Source organism: Crocodylus porosus, unplaced genomic scaffold (genome assembly GCF_001723895.1).
Source record: "Crocodylus porosus isolate Cpor-Errol unplaced genomic scaffold, CroPor_comp1, whole genome shotgun sequence".
Taxonomy (NCBI): Eukaryota; Metazoa; Chordata; order Crocodylia; family Crocodylidae; genus Crocodylus; species Crocodylus porosus.
The window spans coordinates 31,482,399-31,502,004 of NW_017728915.1; the positions used below are offsets into that span (position 1 = coordinate 31,482,399).

The following is a 19,606-nucleotide window of genomic DNA, read 5'->3' on the forward strand; positions in this document are numbered from 1 at the left end:
TTTATCGTGTCCATTTTAAAGTGAGGGAGGTAATTTTTTTTCTTTGGGCCGTATTTGTGAGATGGTACTGTGTGCGCACTATTATAGTAGCCTGCCCCATACCAGAATGATGGGCAACGTTGACTTGGAAGGGAAAATCTGTATTACCCCAAACCACCAAGGCCAGTGAGAAACATCTTAGCTGCAGTCTCTTTCTCCCCAAATCACAAATGGTCAAGTTAGTAGGGCTTCTGATTTTGTTGGCATATTCAACTTGAAGTGGAGTTCAACATAAGTCTGAGTCCCTTCACCAGAGGTTGATGTGTGGAGGTTTTAATACTTAGTCTGATGAAGGAGTGTTTAACGAGAAGATCTGATTTAATACTTCTCTCTCACGCTTAGACCTTGTATATGCAAATAATCCCTGTGATGGTCTATAAACAAAACCCTTTTACCTTTCCAACATGCCATGGACTTGGTCAAGTACATGACATCTGAAGCAGATTGGTTCATTCACATAGGACTTGCATAATGAATGTGCTTGGATGTGATTGATGACTTATTATTAGGGCTGCATTTCGTTTTGGATTCGGCCATTTCAGGGGACAGTGATTTTTTTCGGATCACTGTACTGTTTTGATTCAGCCAGAACTATTTCAGAGTTTGGTGCTGATTTGGAGATTTGGATGGGCTGGGGTGAGGCAGGCGCAGCCGGGCAGCTGCAGATTCTGAATGAATTGTGCTTTATAGGTGCAAAGACTTCTAACCTTTCTGTGCTGTGGTGCCAGTAGTGAAGATTTCACAAATGTCCAAAGGGTCGTTTTTAACTGAATTTTTGTTTCTGTTTTGTTTTCCTTTTCTTTTGGTCTAAAATTGGGCGGGTTTTGTTCTTGGCCTAGGAACAGTTCATCTTTTAAAAATCTGAACTGTTTCAAGGCGAGAGAATAACATTTTTTCTACAAAAAGAAACAGTTTGCAACATACTTGAGTCATAGTACAGTAAATAATGGAAATTGTCTGGGAGATGTTCTTTCTGTGGAAGATGGGCCATTCGGGTGGTCTCATGCATTGGGGCACTTTATCAAAATTGTAAGGGTTTATAAAAGGAACTTTATTTGCATGCAAACTAGTTTTTGAAATGGGCTGTCTTAACAGCTTGGGAATGTCCTATTTGTTCTCAGTATGTGTGCATAGGAATAGCCTCTTTCATGGATGAGAATCACATTGTGCTACATGTATAAACACAGAGTCCTGATGATCTTAGAATTTAAGAATTAAAGGCATGTGATTTATGTCTTTATGCTGAATTAAAAGGTCAGAAATGTAACTTATCTTTGATAAAGGAAATTTTTAAGAGCTTGGAGATGCAAAGAAGTGGAAAATAGAGACATTCTATTACTTTCCCATCCTTCTGCCTTCAGAAAGAAGCTTTCCACTGTTTTTGTTCATTCTGTCCATCAGTGCAGTTACACTGGTGTTGGGAGCCCCATGATCCTGAACTAGCAGTTATACTGCCTTTGTGCAGCTGAGCAGAGGAACCAGACAAGTTGCTTTTGTCTTGCTTTGTTGACAGCAAGACATTTTTTGTTTATGTTCTTGGTGTTTTAAATTAAATACAGATCTTATTTTATATTATAGTGTTGCTGCAGAAGTGCTCGTCAAGGTTTCAGAACCAAAAGCCATACAATACAAAAACTCCTGAAGTGTTTTTATTTCATATTTCCGTTTACAATATCTTCATACTACAAATAGGAAAATACTGTGCTTCTTAACTGCAGTTCTGTTCTTTTGCAAATCCATAGAACTAATCTTGAACAAATCTTTTCTAATCACTTTGTACTTGGAAATAATACATGAATGTTCGAAAAGGTAGTAGTGTATTGCAAGGATTAGCTCATCAGGGTGTTTAGGCGGGACCCAGCATATCTCTCTGTGTGCAGAGGACCCCAGTGACGGATACGTTTGCTACAAGCCAGAAAGTAAACTGAAAGTTTGAAAAGTCAGAAAAACTTGGATCTTAGCAGTGGAAGGAAATCTGAACACAGCTGTGAAAACAATATGAGTTTAGTAATATAATATGTTCGTGCTTACAAAGTCAGTTCATTTCTGCTATTGTAGAGGCTATAAGTAATCCATCAGTGTGTAAAAGACCAGAAACATACCCCACAGAAACAGGCTAACACTTTTCATGTCAAGCCCTGTGGACTGGTTATATCCACTTTAGTTGATCTTGCTGCTTTTACTGCATTAGAAGAGGAGAAAGTGTCTCTTTTGCAGCTTCTATTACTTTGCAGTAGTTTTTCATTAAACCACCTGTAACAAAGTGCCTAGTAAGCCCGGGCTCATGAGGTTCTGTATCTGAGCTAAGCCACAGGGATGGGGGCTTAGAATTGCAAGAATATTCAGAATTTTGATGTTAGGCTAAGGTAAAATCTAAAGTATCTAGGGCCTGGGTATCCATGGTGGGTTTTGTGAATACTTGGAGAGGCTATGTGAGAATAATTACATTAATAGTTAGTCTGAGCCTCCTTCTACTCTTTGGCTTTTGTTATTGGATAATATTTAGCTCTTACACAGAGTAAGGATTTTTTTTTTTTTTAAATCTTTAAGCTGGATGCAGGGTCTTCTATTTTTGGGATAATTTGTTAATCAGCTGTATTTCACTCTTCCCCAAGATTGCCTGATATATATGTGTGTGTGTGTATAATTTTTAAAGCAGAGTTACTTTTCTCTCCAGGAGAGAAATGATATATTGATTATAACTAGTGCGCTAGCAGAAGGTGAAAAGGTATGGAGAACGTTCAAGAGCTACTTCCATTCAGGATGAAATCATCATCATTGTTTGGATGATGCTACTGAGGTTTAAAGTCGTAGGTCCGGGAGTTCTAAGACAACCCAATAATAATAAGCCCTTACTCTACAGGGCTGGTACTTAGGTAGCAGATTCGTTTACTGCCTGAAGTTGGACAGCGACCGTGTTTCATTACTTTAACTTGTGCTTCTGCTGACTACTTGACGAAGGAAGACACCTGATAGGCAGAGAGGGCTGGATTTCAGCCAGTGTAAACTGATGTTGCATCGTTGGAGTTCAGAGCTGTGCTGCTAGACACCATCCAACAATGTGCCCCCATATTCACTGACTGCACGTGGGTAAAGTGAGAAATTCAACTTGGCAAATGGGTAAAGTGAGAAAGCAATGAAAATTAGTGACCATAGAAAGAAGAGTTATGAAACCAAGGATTCTACAAGAGGAAGTTAGGTATGTGGGTGAGAAGGGCCTTAGGCGGCTTGCTTTCTTAAGACAAATGGTAAACTAGGCCAGGTACAAATGTTTTGTTTCTACCAGGAGAATTGCTGTTCTGGTAGAAAACACGAGTTTTCAGATGTTTTTGCTGTAGAAGGGAGTGGAGGGACAGCCCTAGCTGCTTCTCGCTTGCTTTTCTCACCTGAGTTTCCAGTGGGAGATGCAGGCAGCGGCTTTGTTGTGCTACTCTCTGTTCTGCTCCTGGACACTGGGAGCTAAACACATTGCCCACTGCCTGCTTCCCCTTGTCCCCTTTCCCTGCTCAGCATAGTGGTAAGCGCAGTGGTCCAGGCTTGCAAGTCCAACTCAGTTGTGCCAGCTTGCCCCTGCATCCCATTGCTGCTTAGCTGAGCAGCAAGGGTGGTAGAGGCTGGGAGCTGTGCTTGGGGCAAGCCTCCCAATCCCGGCTCCCAGCCTCTCCAGCTGCCTCTTGTGTGCCCTGTGCTCCCCTCTCCCTCTGCCATCACTCAGCTGAGTGGTGGGGGCAGTGATTTAAAAGCCAGAGGGTCCAGGAGGCTGATGTACGGAGACTTTCTTCAAGCCAAACTCCCAGCCCTTCTGGCCTCCCCTGGCTGCCCTGCTGACCCAGAGCAGAGCGGGGGATGAGGCAGGCTGCTGTGCCTCAGCAGCAAGATGTGGGAGCCTTGCCACAATGGTGAAATGTCCCTGCCTTGCACCGCATTGCTGTGGCTCATTTTGGAGCAAGGCAGAGCAAGGTAGGCTCCAGGAGCCTTGCCCAGGTAGCAGCCTTCCAGTGCCTCTTGGCTGGAGACCTTGCCTGTGAAGCTTTCCAGGAGAAATTTCTCCCAGTAGAAATTAGCGTCTGTATGCAGCCTATTCTGAACTGCAAGGAAGGGCTTTGTTTTTTAAAATTGGTGAAGTACACCATACTCCATAAGGATGAGCCCTCATCCTGGATGCATATTGGAATTATTTGACTGAAAAGATGTTTTTCCTAACTTTCATGTGAAGGGCAATAAAATGTTAAGAGTTTGAATGAAAATAGCCTTTTGATTTATAGCTGGAGTGCTTTAAAAGTCTATAGTGAATCCAGTGTACTTAAGCTAGCCGTATAGCCTTTTTGTTTGTGCTATTATCAGTCCTTTAGGTCAGCCTTTGACAAAGAGAACTGTGCCGTAATGTTTGTCTTCATGTATTTCTCATTGTTATTCTTAAACAGCATTGTCACTTGAGGGTCAGATTAGAGCTTATTCAACCAGAGCAGTGGCAGCAATAGTAGCCAGCCTCGGGTCAGTCTTGCCTCTTGAGATTTTCAGGGTAGTCAGTTGGAATTTATTGTACAGTTTTACAAAACATTTATTGCCTCAGCATTGTACTACACAGAGAATTTAAATGTAGTCCAACTCCGTCTCCGAAGTGCGTTGTGTTTGAGCAGGCTGTGTTCCTTGTCATGCTCTGCAAAGTGGTCCCTCCCTCAACCTACCTACCTTTACCACCCCATTTGTGTGTCCTTTGTAACTGCCCTTATTATCAAGCATGTTGAACTATACTGTAAATATTATTTTTGCACGTGGTTTATTCTGTTCTTAAAGAAAGCAAAATCTCTACTAGTAATAGGTTGTCCTCCCCACCACATACTTTTTTTTTCCCCCATAGGGGACTGCTTCTAGTTTTGCAGTATTTTTAAAGCACTGAGTTGCTGAGTTTATGGGTAGTTGAAAGCGTACTCAAAGATTGATGTACCTCGTGCTAGCTAGTATGCTTCACCTCCTCCTGCCATGTCCTTCTTAACCAACTATATCAACATTGGGGAAAAGTGTATAGTGTAACAGCTGGGCCACCTGTGGTTTACCCTTTCACTTGGTATTTGTCCTGCATTTGTTAAACTGGTTTCAAAGCCATATTACCCTGGCAGTATAGCAAAAAGTGAACTTGCCACTCTAAAGATTTAGCTCACTGTATTTATTGAAAAAAAAAATCTTTTAGGTTGTGTGCTACCAGTCTGAATTTTCCTGGGTTATAATGCTTGTTTTGGGGGTAAGTGCAATGGGTTTATGGTTTACAGTTAATTTACTGGTATACTTTCAGCTTCAGCATTGCATAAATGTATTTTTAAAATAATGGGTTAGGGGTTTTTTTGCTACGTGTTGTCAGTGATGACACTGATGACTGTTCAGTTTTTTAAAATGTATTTCCAATCCCTAGGAGTCTTGAGTCTTGTCAGGAAATTCCCCAGGTGCCTTGAGGTCTTACAGTCTTGTTGACAAGCACCTCACCATACATAAGCCACGTCAGGATCTGCATGCTAGGTGGTATTTGCCTTTCCTTGTCTCCACGCCTGGTCTGGCAAGAGGAGGTGAAGGGGGGTGGCCCTGCCTTTTAATCCAGTGTCCCAGTGGGTGAGCACTCGCTCAGGATGTGGGAAACATGAGTTAAATTCTCTCACTTGCCTGAACTCAGGTCTTCACATCCTGGTTTAATTCTCTAATCAGTGAGTTGTTGGATAAAAGTCTGTATGAGCAGTCACCCCCACTTCCACCTTTGGTTGCATTTTGAAGAGAGAGAATGATAGTTGCTTTGTTTTATAAAAGACATCGCTTAGGTGGGTAAATTCATGTACTTTGAGGTTATCAGTTCCAAGAGGAGCTGGCATCTTTCTACAGGGTAAAGTGCTCAAGTACCAGAGAATGGCCTGGCCTAAAGATGCACCCCTTCCCCCACCTTTGTTGTTTCCTATCAATTAGTTTAGGTGCTCGGTGCTTTGGCTCTTGGAAATCTCTTCCTTAGTGGCCTAACTCTTCCCATGTGTTATATAGGGATCCTTAGTGCCTAACTCAGGATCGTAACCCACAGTATGATGGTCATGATATACTTTTTGAGACGAAGTTTGCAGTTGGTACTGCACATAGTATTTCTGTTGAGTTTAAAAAAATATTCCTCCCAGTACATTGATTTGCACTTAATTTAACGCTGAATTCCATAAACCATCATGTTGCCTGGTTTATGCTGGTCTCTCTCAAGTTCTTGACTTCTCTTCTGTCTCCTACATGTGATGGGACAAGTAAGAAGTTAAATCCACCTGCAAACACCTGAGGTGGATTCCTTAAACTTCCACTCTTCAGTACTGACTTATGGGTGAAATGCTTATCTTCATTTTTTACCTTTTTTTCCCCTATTCATCCTGGTTAAGAAGGTTTAGGTTTAGTTGTCAGGTGTGTGTATGTTATGGGTAAGCAGTGGTGTCAAATTAACTAAATTTGAAGCATGTAATTTAGCAAGCTCAATTTTAAACTTTGTCAGAAAGTTTATATTTTGATAATAAGAATCAAATTATTAACTCAGATTGAGAAAGGCATGGCATTTATTATTCTGCACGAAGTACAGCACAAGGTAGACATAGCTAAGCATTACTACATGTAGCTAATTAAGCTGGCCATCAGCTCCACACTGTTTGTATTACAATACAGAAGAGGGCTAATCTCAAGGGTCCTGACCAGTTTTTACCAATATATAGAGCTAGTAAAAATTAGCACTACTCTTGTAAATTAACAAACATATAGATAACGAAGTGTCACAATGCAACATGTCCTCTATTGGTTACATTTAAAGATTTCTTTGCTAAGCATGCTCAAAATGGAATTAGGAACAGGGGAAATAACTTGTGCATGTGATGAAGCTGGATCCATATACGTGCAATGAATTACCCAAGCAATTAAAGTCGCCTGGTATAATGAATGGTTTTAAAAGAGATACAAGAAAATTGTTCCGTCTTAAATACTGTATGTAATTGCAGGGAACCATATACATTTTTCTGATGTTGTTTCTATAATCTGTGTTGTACTCTGTTCTAACCAAATTTATTTTGCCCCGAGGCATTTTTGCAAGTGAAAATGCCTATCTTAATAGGCTTTTCTTGGTAAACAGTTTTTAAAAGGGAAGTGTGAACATTCTTTAAACAACATAAAAGTGGAACAAATACCGTCTTTTCTGTGACTATCTAATATGTACATACTTACTTACATTTTTGAGCACTTCATATCCTTCATGTATTAGTTTAAGCTTTTTCTGCTTAGAACTCATTAAGCCCTTTTATGGTGAGTTGCCTCTTTCAGCTAGATGGAAATTTCTCTTTCATTGTGCTCCACAGAAGACGGCTCCCAATGACATTAGTGAATGAACTGCAAACACATATTAGCTTCCCTAGGTAGAAGCATTATCATCTCAAGTCTTGCCATTTCAATAAGGTATTGTGCATGTATAGGAGCAGGTCTTAGATAGCACAAAGTACCCTTAGCCCATTTCAATTAAATTGGGTCTGTCCAAGACCCAGTTATATACAATATAAGTGACTTGGATGATAGACATGGGAGCATAGTTACAAAATTTGTGGATGGCACCAAGCTGAACTGCGTTGCAAGTGCTCTGAAGGGAATAGGATCAGAAGTTGAAGTGAGTTTGATAAATGGGAGAAATTCCTGAACTCAACGAGGCAAAATTCAATAGACGCAAGCAAATGCTACATGTAGGAAGTAAAAATCAAATGCCGAGATACAAAAGTGGGGAATGACCGACTAGGTTTTGATACTTCAGAAACGCTCCTGGGCTTGAGGCTTTCTAATGGATCAGAAACTGAAGATGTATTCACATCTCTCTGGAACATATTAACAAGAGTATGTTAGATTTGTGAGGTCTCTGCAGGGGTAATGTGCTTTGCAGTCTTTGGGCACATTCACACGTGCAAGCATGTGCGCTTGCTGCAGCTCAAATAGAAGCAGTGCAAGTTCGAGCCGGGGCTTTTTGCCTGAGTGTATGTGCTCAGACATGCACTTTGTTGTGGAGCAAATCGTGCCACTTGGGGCAAAATAACCCTGCCTGGCTCTTCCCCGGATCTGCAGCCAGTGGTATTAGAGCCCAGGGCCAGCACCTGTGCTGCTCCCAGCAGTGTAAAAAGCTGCCCTGTCCTGGCCCCATCAGTACAAAAAGCTGCTCTGGCAAGCAGCTCAGGGCTACTCACTCTCGGTAGCTCCTGGGGCCCAGCCAGTTGGTTTCTGGGGACACTACCCTTTGTTCCAGCTGTACTGCTGCAGCAGCATCCCAAATCCATTTTTAAAAATACCCCCAAATCCATGTTCTTCCATTAAATTAAAACAAAAGACCATTCTACACATGCACACACACATATCTAGAGAGAGAGGGATCAGTTAGTTGGGCAATTCTTTATTGGCATATTTACAATGTTAACGCAGTTTGGAAGCCTACCAGTGTCTCTATCATCATGATGAAATAAATTCTTAATACCTATATGTTGATGTGTGCTTTTGGTTTTCTTTACACATGATGGGTGTGTGATGTGGGGATATGGTGTTTGCAGGAGGGGGTGGGAAGGAGTGTGGGGAAGGTATGGGGCAATTGCTGGGGGGACTGTGGGGGGGCTGCTCAGGAGGGGTGGGTCCCCTGGCCTCCACAGGGTGCAGCACATGAAATGCCTCCCCTGCAGGGCCACAGGCCCCCCGCACAGGGTCCCAGGTACCTTGCAGGGTTACAGCCCCCTGCACAGGGTCCATAACTTACCTTCTATGGCATCAGCGGGAGTGGGGGTGCTCTGAGCCCATTGCTGCCAGCTCTCAGGTCCTGCTGGCCCTGGGGCCGCTCTACCACCCAGCCAGGCCGGTCCCTTGGCAGCAGGACCTGGCTGGGCTTGGTGCATGGCACCGAATCCCGCCTCTGGCCCGCTGTGCCTGTGGGGAGGTGGCGTGCGGTGGGACCCGGGCCAGCTCCGTGCAGCTTGCTAGTCCGGCTTTGCACCGGAGCGGGTCGCGTGTCTCCGGGAGGCGTGGCTCCTGCGTGCCTCCCGGAGCCAGGCAACCCGCTCTGGTGCAAAGCCAGACTAAGGAGCCACACCGGTCTGGGCCAGGTCCCTCCATGTGCCACCAGCTTCGCTGCAGCTGCTCTGGCCACTCACCCCCCACAGCCCTGGGGACATCCCTCTCGCCACTCCCAACACCCCCCTGCCACCCCTCATACACACTCGCACCCACACCCACCCGCACCCATAAACCCCACCCCCCTTTCCCTATCTCACCCTGGACAGTGCCGGGGGCAGCAGGAGCACCAAAGAGACACTTTGACCAAAACCAGAGCATCTCTTCTGGAGGACTGACACCTGTGGGGGCTCCAGGGCTGTGCCTTGCTCCACTTCTCTGGAGTGTTTTTTTTTTTTTTGCCCCTAGATATCCAGGGGTCTAATTTTGTCCCCACGCTGCGACCTTGCAGTGCGGGAACATTTTTTCATTCCCACACATGCCTCTTGCCCCAGCTCAAAGGGGTTTGAGACGTGTGCTCGTCTGGACGCGCCCTTTAAGGGCAAAATTCTGGCCCCATTGAAGTCCAAGGGAAACTCTCATTTAAATCAATACAGACATGATTGTGCCTTAACTGCTATGTCTTCAAAGCAGTGCTCTTGGGTAAGAAGCATTCTGAGCAGAATTATGGGGGAAGAAAGTTAGTGAGGTTAAGGCCCACTTCTGTAAAATCCCATGGACTCACATGTCTAGCACAGAGGGGAACCATACTAAAGATAGGTTATGATTCAGAAGATCTGGGCTCCCAAATCTCAGATCCGAATGTAGTACTCTGGGGCATTGTTAAGATCCATCTCTCTGACTGGAAATGTATTTTATTTATCCAGGATTTGAAACTGCAAAGTCCTTTGCACTTCATGGGGCATATGTTATCCTCGCCTGCAGAAATATGTCAAGAGCCAGTGATGCTGTACAGCACATCCTAGCTGAATGGGTAAGGAAGCATGCATATTTTTCAATACTAAGTCATTTCTATCTGAATTATGAAGTAATATGAAGTCTTGTGCAGTGATGACAGTTTTGATATTTATCTGAATCTAAGAAAACAGCCTTTTTTCCCTTTTGTTTTCACTTTGACACTTGAACTTTGTTAATATGTACAGAATAATAGAGAGTCACTATTTTTTCTAACCTGTGCAACTGAATTGTAAGGACTGGCATGCTTCTGAGGTATTTACATGGTAAAAAGTTAGCGAGAATCAATTAAGTCCACTCTGTTGGTCATCTAAAAGATAATTTCTTAGGGACCCCAAATGCACGTATAATTGCACCTGGACTTAGATAGGTGGCTCCTGCTTGGAAAATTACAAGTTGTTCTGTACTAAAAGGTAAGATCCTTTAACAGAGTCATTCTGTCTGGTTCTTAGATAAGCATTTGTGTTTGTATTTTTGGTCAAGCATTTGTGTTTGTATTTTTGGTCGTCCCTCCCAACTTGCCTTCTTTTCCTTTCGTTCTTCTTTGTCCTCTCTTCCCCTTGTATTGTTCTGCACATACGTTATTGTCTGCTCCCTTCCCACATTTCTCATCGCCTTTTCCATCAGTGATCCTTTTGCCGCAGTCCCAGCCCTCTGTTGCTGATCTCCCACAAGACCTTTGCTTTCCAGCATTCCTAACTCATTCTCCCTACATTCATTTGCTCTCCAGTAGGTCTTGTGGGTAACTTTTTGTCCCCATTTTGCCGTAACTGCTATAACTCTGGAGGTTGTAGCTGGCAGCCTTCTGTCTGCGGACCTGATTGTTGCACCCTTTACACCAGTCTGAATGCACTTCGGGGAACATTTTGTTTGACTGAGTGACAGAACCCGGCCCTTGGTTTCTTGTCTCTGTTCTGCTAACGTCGCAGTGCTGAGGGTGTTATGATGTGTTTGCTCCCAGTGTTTGGGAGATAAAGCTGTTTAAGGTGCTCCCAGATGTTAAGGGACAGCATTCAGCAGCATTTTATGGTGGGGAGTACTATGTACAAATATCTGAAACTACTACTGGCGCTTGCTTTCTTGAAGAAGGTGTTTGGATTAATGCCTTCTTCCTCTTGGGCAGTTGAGTTTTAAAGTACTTCTTTTGGATTTATTTTTTTCTTTTGTTTTCTTAATAGAAGCTCAAACTGTCTGTTTTCTTTGGTTCAGTAACACCAGTGGACTATGTAAGGAGAGATTGTACTTGTGTTACTGTATTTGCTCATAAAATATTTTCCAACATAGCTAGGGTTTGGAGTATTTCCTCTTCTGAACTAATATATTTACTTATAGAAAGTTAGAAAAAATGAAAGTAAACTATAAGGGTGAAATCTGGTAAATATGAAACTTTGCCCACTTATTTTTAAAAGGAATTTTCCAGAAGGGATCAAAGTCAGGAAAAGCAACAATTGTATTTAATTCTTTGCGCAGACAACGGGAGTACAAGAGTACTTGTGTTAGTACATACATTACCTCGCCAAAAGTTAATGAATTGGTAATTGAATGCAGATCACTGTCTTGATTCAAATTACTTAAAAAAGCACTACCTTTATTTACTAACAGTTCTCTAATTCTAATTGTTCAAAATACAATCTCATCTGTAAGCTGGGTAGCTGGAGAACCTTCAATGCATCTTTGTAATGGCTTTGTTGTTGTTTATTGAGAGGGACTAATTAACTTTGATTATTGCACTAATATTATGGCACTTTGACAGTCCCTCAGATTTATGACTCTGGGAAAATAAACAAATGAAATGCAGGTGCTGGAGCAGAAAGAATAAGTTATTACTGAACTTTAATTACTTTGAGTGTGTAACCAGGAGAGAATTCGTTGATGAATTACAGGATGCTTAAAATTTACATCAAATTGTAAGCAATTTTGACGAAAAAACCCAGAGCTATTGCAAACAAAAAAAAAAGAGGGAAGACAGTTTTACTTATGCAGGTGTTACATTTGTAATTTAATGGACACAAATGTTACATGATTGATGTACCTTTTTTTTAATGAATGTATATGAATTATAGCGTATAAAATGTTGTTAATTTGAAAATTCACCTTTCCTACAGGAGGAGCGCATTTCAAAGGAAAAAAAATGTTACTCGGTTGTGTTCCCCCTGCAGGGCAATTATGTTGTTTCCTCCCGCATTGGAGAACTTTGGCTTATATGATCAAGGCCAAATGGTTCACTTCAGTTTAACTTGTGAATATGCTCCTTGGGACAATCCCGCAAAACCTAGCACACAAGTAACATTGCTCATTTGAGGTAGGAGCATCAAAATACAATTGCAGCTCACAGGACTGTGTTGACTCATGCTTTGTAAGACTGAGCTGTTCCTTTGCTCTGCGTAAGTACATTCTGCATCTGGTAAATTCTCCCATGAAGTGGATGAAACTCTGTGTCTTAATCCACAGTTAATGGAAATCTAATGCTGTTTCTCTAAAAAACTGTTTACAGACTATTTTGATTATATTGTCCTTGGGTGTAGAGCATGTTATTTTTAGATGTTTGATAATTCTTTAAAAATGAAATAAGTAACAAAAGCATGCTACTGCAATAATGAACTTTTGGTGTCCCCTGTCCTTGGTTATGATGATAAACCTGGTGTATTTACAAGAATAACACAAATATATTTCAAAGGGCTGCGTGTATCTTTAGACTTGATAAATGTTTTGAGAAATAATAGGACTGCGTTATTAAAGATAATGGTTCATTTAGTTCATTATGCGTGTTAACTAGTGGGCAGAGTTAAGGTTGCAAATTAGAATTAAGGCTTACATATCTGAAACTTTGTTTTACATCCTCTTAATGTAGGACCAAATAGAGAAAAATGGAGACCAGGTGCAGAAGTTGCATTTATTGCGTGATAGGCTTTACGAATAGATGGTCAGTGTGCATAGAGCGTGGTAAACATGGCAGATTTTGCTCTAAGATAACCCTGGCTGGATGTGGTATCCGAGTTCGGCGCTGGAGGTTATAGCACCATACTGAACATCTGTATCGCATCCCATTGTGACTCACAGTAGGTCACATTCCACCGACATTCCCTGGAGCATTGCGGCACCCTGCTAACTCCTCCCCCCATACCTTGTGGGGCAACAGTCTAGCCTAAGTCAGAGCTTGTCTCCTCTGCCTAAGCGTCAGGCTGGCCCTGCCACCGGGCTCTTGCTGACGAGAGTCAATGAAGAATCTGTCCCCAGGCCTGCCATCCATACACATAAAACTGCTTATTGCTGAATTTCTCTTATTGCATATTGTCATGGGTGCAGATGAGCAAGTGCTGAATGTGGATCTACTGCTATTTTTCACACAGTTAGTCTGTTTGAATAACTGATTCATCTGCACTGATTTCAGGCAATAGGCAAGTTCCCTAATGGAAGTAAAAAGTATACTTGAACATGGCCAAAGTCTGCATCAGCTCTCCTGTGCATACTTGTATCTAGCATCACTGCTTTCTGACTTGTCTGGGGAAACCGTATGCAGGTGTAAAATGTAGATTGTGAGAAGCATTTATACTGCCTGTGCTCATTATAGATTGCAGGACCAGAAACTCATGGAGCCAGCTCACAGACCCACAGTTCTAGAAACCTTGGATGCATTCAGTGGCCTATAGTCAGCCAGCGTGTGTGTAATGGCCAAGCCATGTGATGATGTCCTCAGTGGCCATGTGCAGTTCCTGTAGTCCACCATTGAACGTAGTCAGCGGGTAATCATTGACAATATGCGACATGGTGTATGTTTTGCCACAACTATGGTCTGGCTTGAAAGCTATAGGATTGCACGATGTCTGGGTAGCCAGTATCAGTGACACTGGGATTCCTCAGAAAGTTTGCAGAATTCATTTTGCTAGAAGGAACATTAATTTCCCTGGTGTGGACCAGGTACAGACAGTTAGCATGATGTGAACGCTGATCCGGTGGCAGCCGTGGCCCATAAAGAATCAGAGAGTTTTTCTCTGGTCTCGTGTCTTAAAGCCAATTTCTAGCAATCCTGGTTACTCAAGTAATTGTTTGGAACCATGCGCACTTCATAGAAAGCTGGTTCACACAGTCTGTTACAGAGTTTGGGGTATGCTGCTGGGAGTCCCATAGATACCTATGTAGGGCACCTAGCATTTTTGGTCAAGCTCCCACATTGTTTGTTTTATTAATTACTGTTGTTCAGTTGTCACTTTTCTTGGCTATATGAATAATAATATTCATATCTTGGAAATGAATAGTATATTGGATATGAATAGTAATATTCATATGTTGGGTATTGGGAAAACCTTTCTCACTAGGAGGGTCGTGAAGCACTGGAACAGGTTACCCAGAGAGACGGTGGAATCTCCATCCTTGGAACTTTTTAAGGCCCAGCTCAACAAAGCCTGGGCTGGAATGATCTAGTTGGGGCTGGTCCTGTTTTGAGCAGGGGGTTGGACTAGATGACCTCCTGAGGTCTTTTCCAACTCTAACTTTCTATGATTCTATAATATTCAATGGTCTTGCCAGTCTTAATGTAGTGTTCCCTTTTTAGAGCAACACCCCCCCCCCCAAAAAAAAAAAGAAAAAAGCCCTCTGGGACACAGCTTCTCTGGTGCTTGCTTTAGGAAAAACTGCACATTCTTCAATGAACCCAGTAGATTTCTTGAAATCTAGATAGAATTTTGTAAGCCACCAGGCAAACTGCGTCCAGTTTTGGGCCCCACAATTCAAAAAGGATGTGGAGAAGCTTGAGAGAGTCCAGAGAAGAGCCACACGCATAATCAAAGGTCAGGAAAACAGACCTTACGACGACAGGCTGAGAGCCATGGGACCCTTTAGCTTGGAAAAGCGCAGGCTCAGGGGTGATCTGATGGCCACCTCTAAGTTTATCAGGGCTGACCACCAGGATCTGGGGGAACGTCTGTTCACCAGAGTGCCCCAAGGTCTGGAACAGCCTGCCAGCGGAGGTGGTTCAAGCACCTACATTGAACACCTTCAAGACTAAATTGGATGTTTATCTTGCTGGGATCCTGTGACCCCAGCTGACTTCCTGCCCTTTGGGCGGGGGACTGGACTCGATGATCTTCCGAGGTCCCTTCCAGCCCTGATGTCTATGAAATCTATGAAACAGGGTCACTCTTCTGAAGGCCTACTGAGTGGAGGCAGAAAGGTTGTCCCATCTGCTGCTGTTCCAGACCAAGTCCTCTCATGTTTCTGCACTCTTCCCGGAGGCACAGACCATGTAATAGATCTCCCAATGCCAGTGCTGCATCAGGTCCAGGTGGGTGGCTGTGATGTTCCTGCCAGCCAGTCAGGGGAGACTTGGCTGTTTGGAGTCCTTGGCAGCCTGGGAAGCCCACAGCACACTTTGAAAGGTTGCAAAAGCCCGCCCACCCCCTGCTGTGCTTGGGCCATGCAAGCAAGCTCCTCTTCCTGCTCCTCCTCCCCCTCCCCCTCCCAAGAGCTAATGTGTGTTCTGCTTCTGCCCACCTAAACAGGGGTGCTTAGAGTAAAACTTGAAAGTTAGAGCGCTTCCACCATCCAGCGCTTCTTGAACACCTGTACTTAGCCAGAGAACACAAATGAAGCATAGTAGAAGTATTTTACCTAGGTAAAGAAAGTGAGTATGCAGATTCACCAGACCATGTTTAAAGAAGCAACAATTTTTATTCCAAGTTTTGACTATTTTGTATTGATTCACTGTGTTGCTGTCTTTTTCCAAATGTTACAATTAAAACAAACACAATGGCCTGAAATTGTCCAAAATTGGCCTGAAATTTGACTTGGAAGACTTGGGTCTAATGTATGTAGAAGAACCCAAGTTTATCATATTGGCTACAGCACAATAAATTAAAAAGTCATTGGAGATGGCTTGGTTTGTTATTGGAGCCAGATCTTAGAAATTATGATTTTTTTTTCATATTTCTGCATAGCTGTCTTGTGTAGAGTTGTCACCTCTTTTGTGTTCACACTTAACAGAATAAAAAGCCAGTTATATTAGATGGCTATATTACACATACTTTCATATTTTTAGTACTCTAGTTATTTCCTATAGTAAAGTATGACAAAGTTCATTTAATATAGCACAGATGGAGGTAATTGCCTTATCTATGTATCTAAAGCAAAAGTGACAAGTTTTTAAGTGTGGCCCCTGTAGCTTGTCCATCTCAAGTAACATTTAAATAGAGAGAAGTAGTGGAGTACATTGGTACAGTCTGAGAGATGTATTGTAAAGGAAACAAACAAAAAGAAGAAAGATCTGTATTGCTTTGCTGTAGATGGCTAGAAAACGAAGGTTGTCCATGCATGATGAAGCTCACTATTGGTTTAAAACTGTGTTTGATAATTTCTTGCTCAGAAAAGAGGAAATTAGAATCCTAGAGCTATGATTCATTTTAATCAGAAAAAAATTGTCAAACATAAATCTCTCCTTGAGTAGTGGAAAGGCCTGAAAGCAGCCAAGAAAAAATATCAATACTTTGCAAAGGAGGAATGATTGTTCCAATTCGCAGCTTAATTGACTTTAAGGCTTAATGAAAAACATTACAGCGCTGTTTGTACACACAGTTGCTCTGATGAACATTGAAATCTATTCACTAGGAAGAGAAGTTAGGGAGTTTGTTTTATATTATTGATAGAGTTTTTTTAATTGAATATAAGCATGCTGCTTGGATAGGGGTACATAGCACCAGATGTTAGAGGTATTCCCAGGAAAGTTCTCCAAACTATGGATGAATATAATGTCCCATAAATTATAGTTTTTTTAACGCAAGAAACTGTCATATTTCAATCTTTGAAGTAGATATTAAAAGTTAAATTGCAAGTGTAATAATCGTTAACAAAGTCTAATGTTTCTTTCATAGCTATTTCTCCGTATTAAGTATACAGTTACTTCAAATAAAGATAGATTTAACTGTAACCAAACCTCAAATTTCTCTTGTACGGAAAAAATTTACAAAGGAGAGATGTGATAAGACTACAGAAAAGAGCTGCGACTCAGAACCACAAAATAAATCTTAGCTTTGCCTCATTCTTTCTCCCAGTATTCTTCTCTTAAAGAGTGATTTATAGGCACTTGATGATTAGAATTATTATGATTGAAATCAAAACCTGATCTCTGAGGCTTGGAAAACAAACTACTCTTTTAAAGAAATATAGAATGCCGGGAAGCAACGGATATGCCTCTAGGCATTGTGTGTGTATGCCCTATTTGGAAAAAATGCCTGCAGTGCTCTTCATGAGTTCCTAATTTTGCAGGGACCGATCCGCCACAGTTTAGCTTCAGATGTTGATTTTGCTTTTGGCAGGCTTAGCATGCACATTTAGAATAAAAGTTACCTTATTCAAACACTGCTTTTTCAGGGGACAGGCGTGAGGACCTTGTGAAGTCTTCAGCAGCTTGCCATCTGTAAACATTCATTTTGATTTAGAAGATAAAGGTTTCTTTGACTTGATGGATGTTAAGTCTTTGAGCTTCTCTTCTACCCCCCAAAAAGCCATGTAGAGTTTGTGTCAGTCATCTTTACTGTGGTCATATGTATAAGATAGAGGAGGAGATCACTCCATGGCTGATGGTAAAAATGACCCTTGATGGTTGATTAATAGCAGTCCATAGATTGTTGCTCATGGAACGTCCTACAGGTTATGGAAGAAGCCACCTAAGAAGAACAGGAATATGGGGGGGGGGACTTTTGGAGCCAGACACTGACAGTGCTGATCATGAGTGCTGAAGGGGCAGGTTGAATAATGAGAATCAGCAACTGTTAGTTCCAAAAAAATAGCTACACAAAATGGCATCAAGTAGGACTGTGTACAGCCACACATTTTTTTAAAATGAATAAATACCTTTAAAGGTCCGATCTTCACACAATAAATCTGCAGCTGACAGAATATTATACAGCAGCTTTTGCTATGAACGTATTGGTTCCAAGGATTGTTTAATTATTTGTAATCATGTATTGTTTCTCAATACGTCATATTCTAAAGCTGCATTTTATCAATGTATTACCCACTGTCTTCTAAAAGGCCTGCAGAATATAAGCATGCATTTCTCCGGAGCTCTCGATATGGTAAACAAGCCAAAGACTCCAGGTAACGATAGAAAAAAGACTGAATAATTAAGGTTGATTTGCTTTGTAAGGGCCTGATGCATCTGCCTTTAAAGCCTGAGAATCTTTTGATTGACTGAAATATGATTTGGATTCGATTTGAGATTGCTAGCAGAGATCTGGTTGTGGTTAGTATTAATCAGATGTCATTACCATCTGATAGCAGCTTGTGAAATGTGTGAAATATGCTGACCACCTCAGTCCAGTCCAGTTCAGATCCCCGAGTTGGTGCTGATGTCTTTGTTACTCATTGCTGTTGGGGAGCACTGAGGAGCTGGCATGGGGAATGTTAGTTAAGCTATTCTCCAGGTGCAATCAGTGAGAAAAAAAGTATGCTATCGCACAACCAGAGAATGATGAGGTTCAGAAGCTGTGAAGTTATTATTATTATTATTTTTAAAGTTTTCTAGCATGTTTTAGTTTTAATTGCAGCAATCCCTAATAGTGCTTCCAGTCCTTTGCAAGAGTTGCCCTTGATATTGCTGTGAAATGCATCTCCCAGCATTATTTTTACCAGGTGCATCTTCCTCAAAGAAAAAAAAAAAGAAAGAGTAGCCATGAACGAAATAACTGACAGGAGAGAAAACAGGCTTTTTAATGGTTTGCAAGGAAATTTATGTGTAAAAGCAAATGAGTGAATTAAAAACATTAAACGGCTTCTCCATATCCACATGGATGAATTGTTGAGATCTATTTTTTCTTGCATTATAAACATATGGCATGAATTTGCTGCTCTCATTACAGATGCCGAGAGAAGGGAAAGACAAATATTTACATTACATTCATGTTTTACAGTAAAAACACTGTTCAGTTTGTTTATATAGTTCCACTGTTACAGCTTTTATGGTTGGTAATGAAACCACTGTAAAACAGAGCCTGAATTATATAGCAGATGTGTTAAGCCTCTAACATTTCAGAAAGATACCCAACACTGAGAAGTGGATATCATTTATACACAGAATCAATGTACAGATTACAGCTGAACTATTTCAGACTTGTGTCCATAAGTGCAGTTAGCCTCCTACTATTGCTACAGTAAAGATGTAGTTTTATGATCCAAATAAATATATTAATATTTTAAAGTAATTACATTTATGAAATATAAAGCGGTCTTGTAGTCAATGTGGGTGAGTGCAGACGGCTTTAAAGGGTTTGGTAGGCATTTTTCAGGCATTTAAGACCTCATATGGCTTCCATTTCCATTGAGCCTTATGGATGCATTCCAAATGTTTAATTAATATAGCATCACTTTACTCATTTTAATTTCTCACCAGGGTTATGAGAACTTGGAAGTGTTTTGATTTTTGTACAGTTGATAAAGAGCTGTGATTCCAAAGAACCTGTACACTGACCATGGAAGTGGGTAAAAATGGAAAATATTTGTTAAAAGGTAAACTACAGCATTGCTCTCATTTTCTTGAAAGTATCTGTAGAAAACATTCAATCCACTTGTTTTCACTGAAGCTTTTTTTATATTA

At 41.5% G+C, this 19,606-nt stretch overlaps 1 protein-coding gene across 12 annotated transcripts in view; it reads left to right on the plus strand.

Moving 5' to 3' along the window:
- WWOX (WW domain containing oxidoreductase) overlaps nt 1-19,606 on the plus strand; it is a 683,982-nt gene that overhangs the window by 21,420 nt on the left and 642,956 nt on the right. For all 12 annotated transcript variants that reach the window (XM_019535921.1, XM_019535923.1, XM_019535922.1 and 9 more), the window contains one exon: nt 9,933-10,039. In XM_019535921.1, the coding sequence (XP_019391466.1) occupies nt 9,933-10,039 (107 nt within the window). The remainder of the gene's footprint in view (nt 1-9,932; nt 10,040-19,606) is intronic.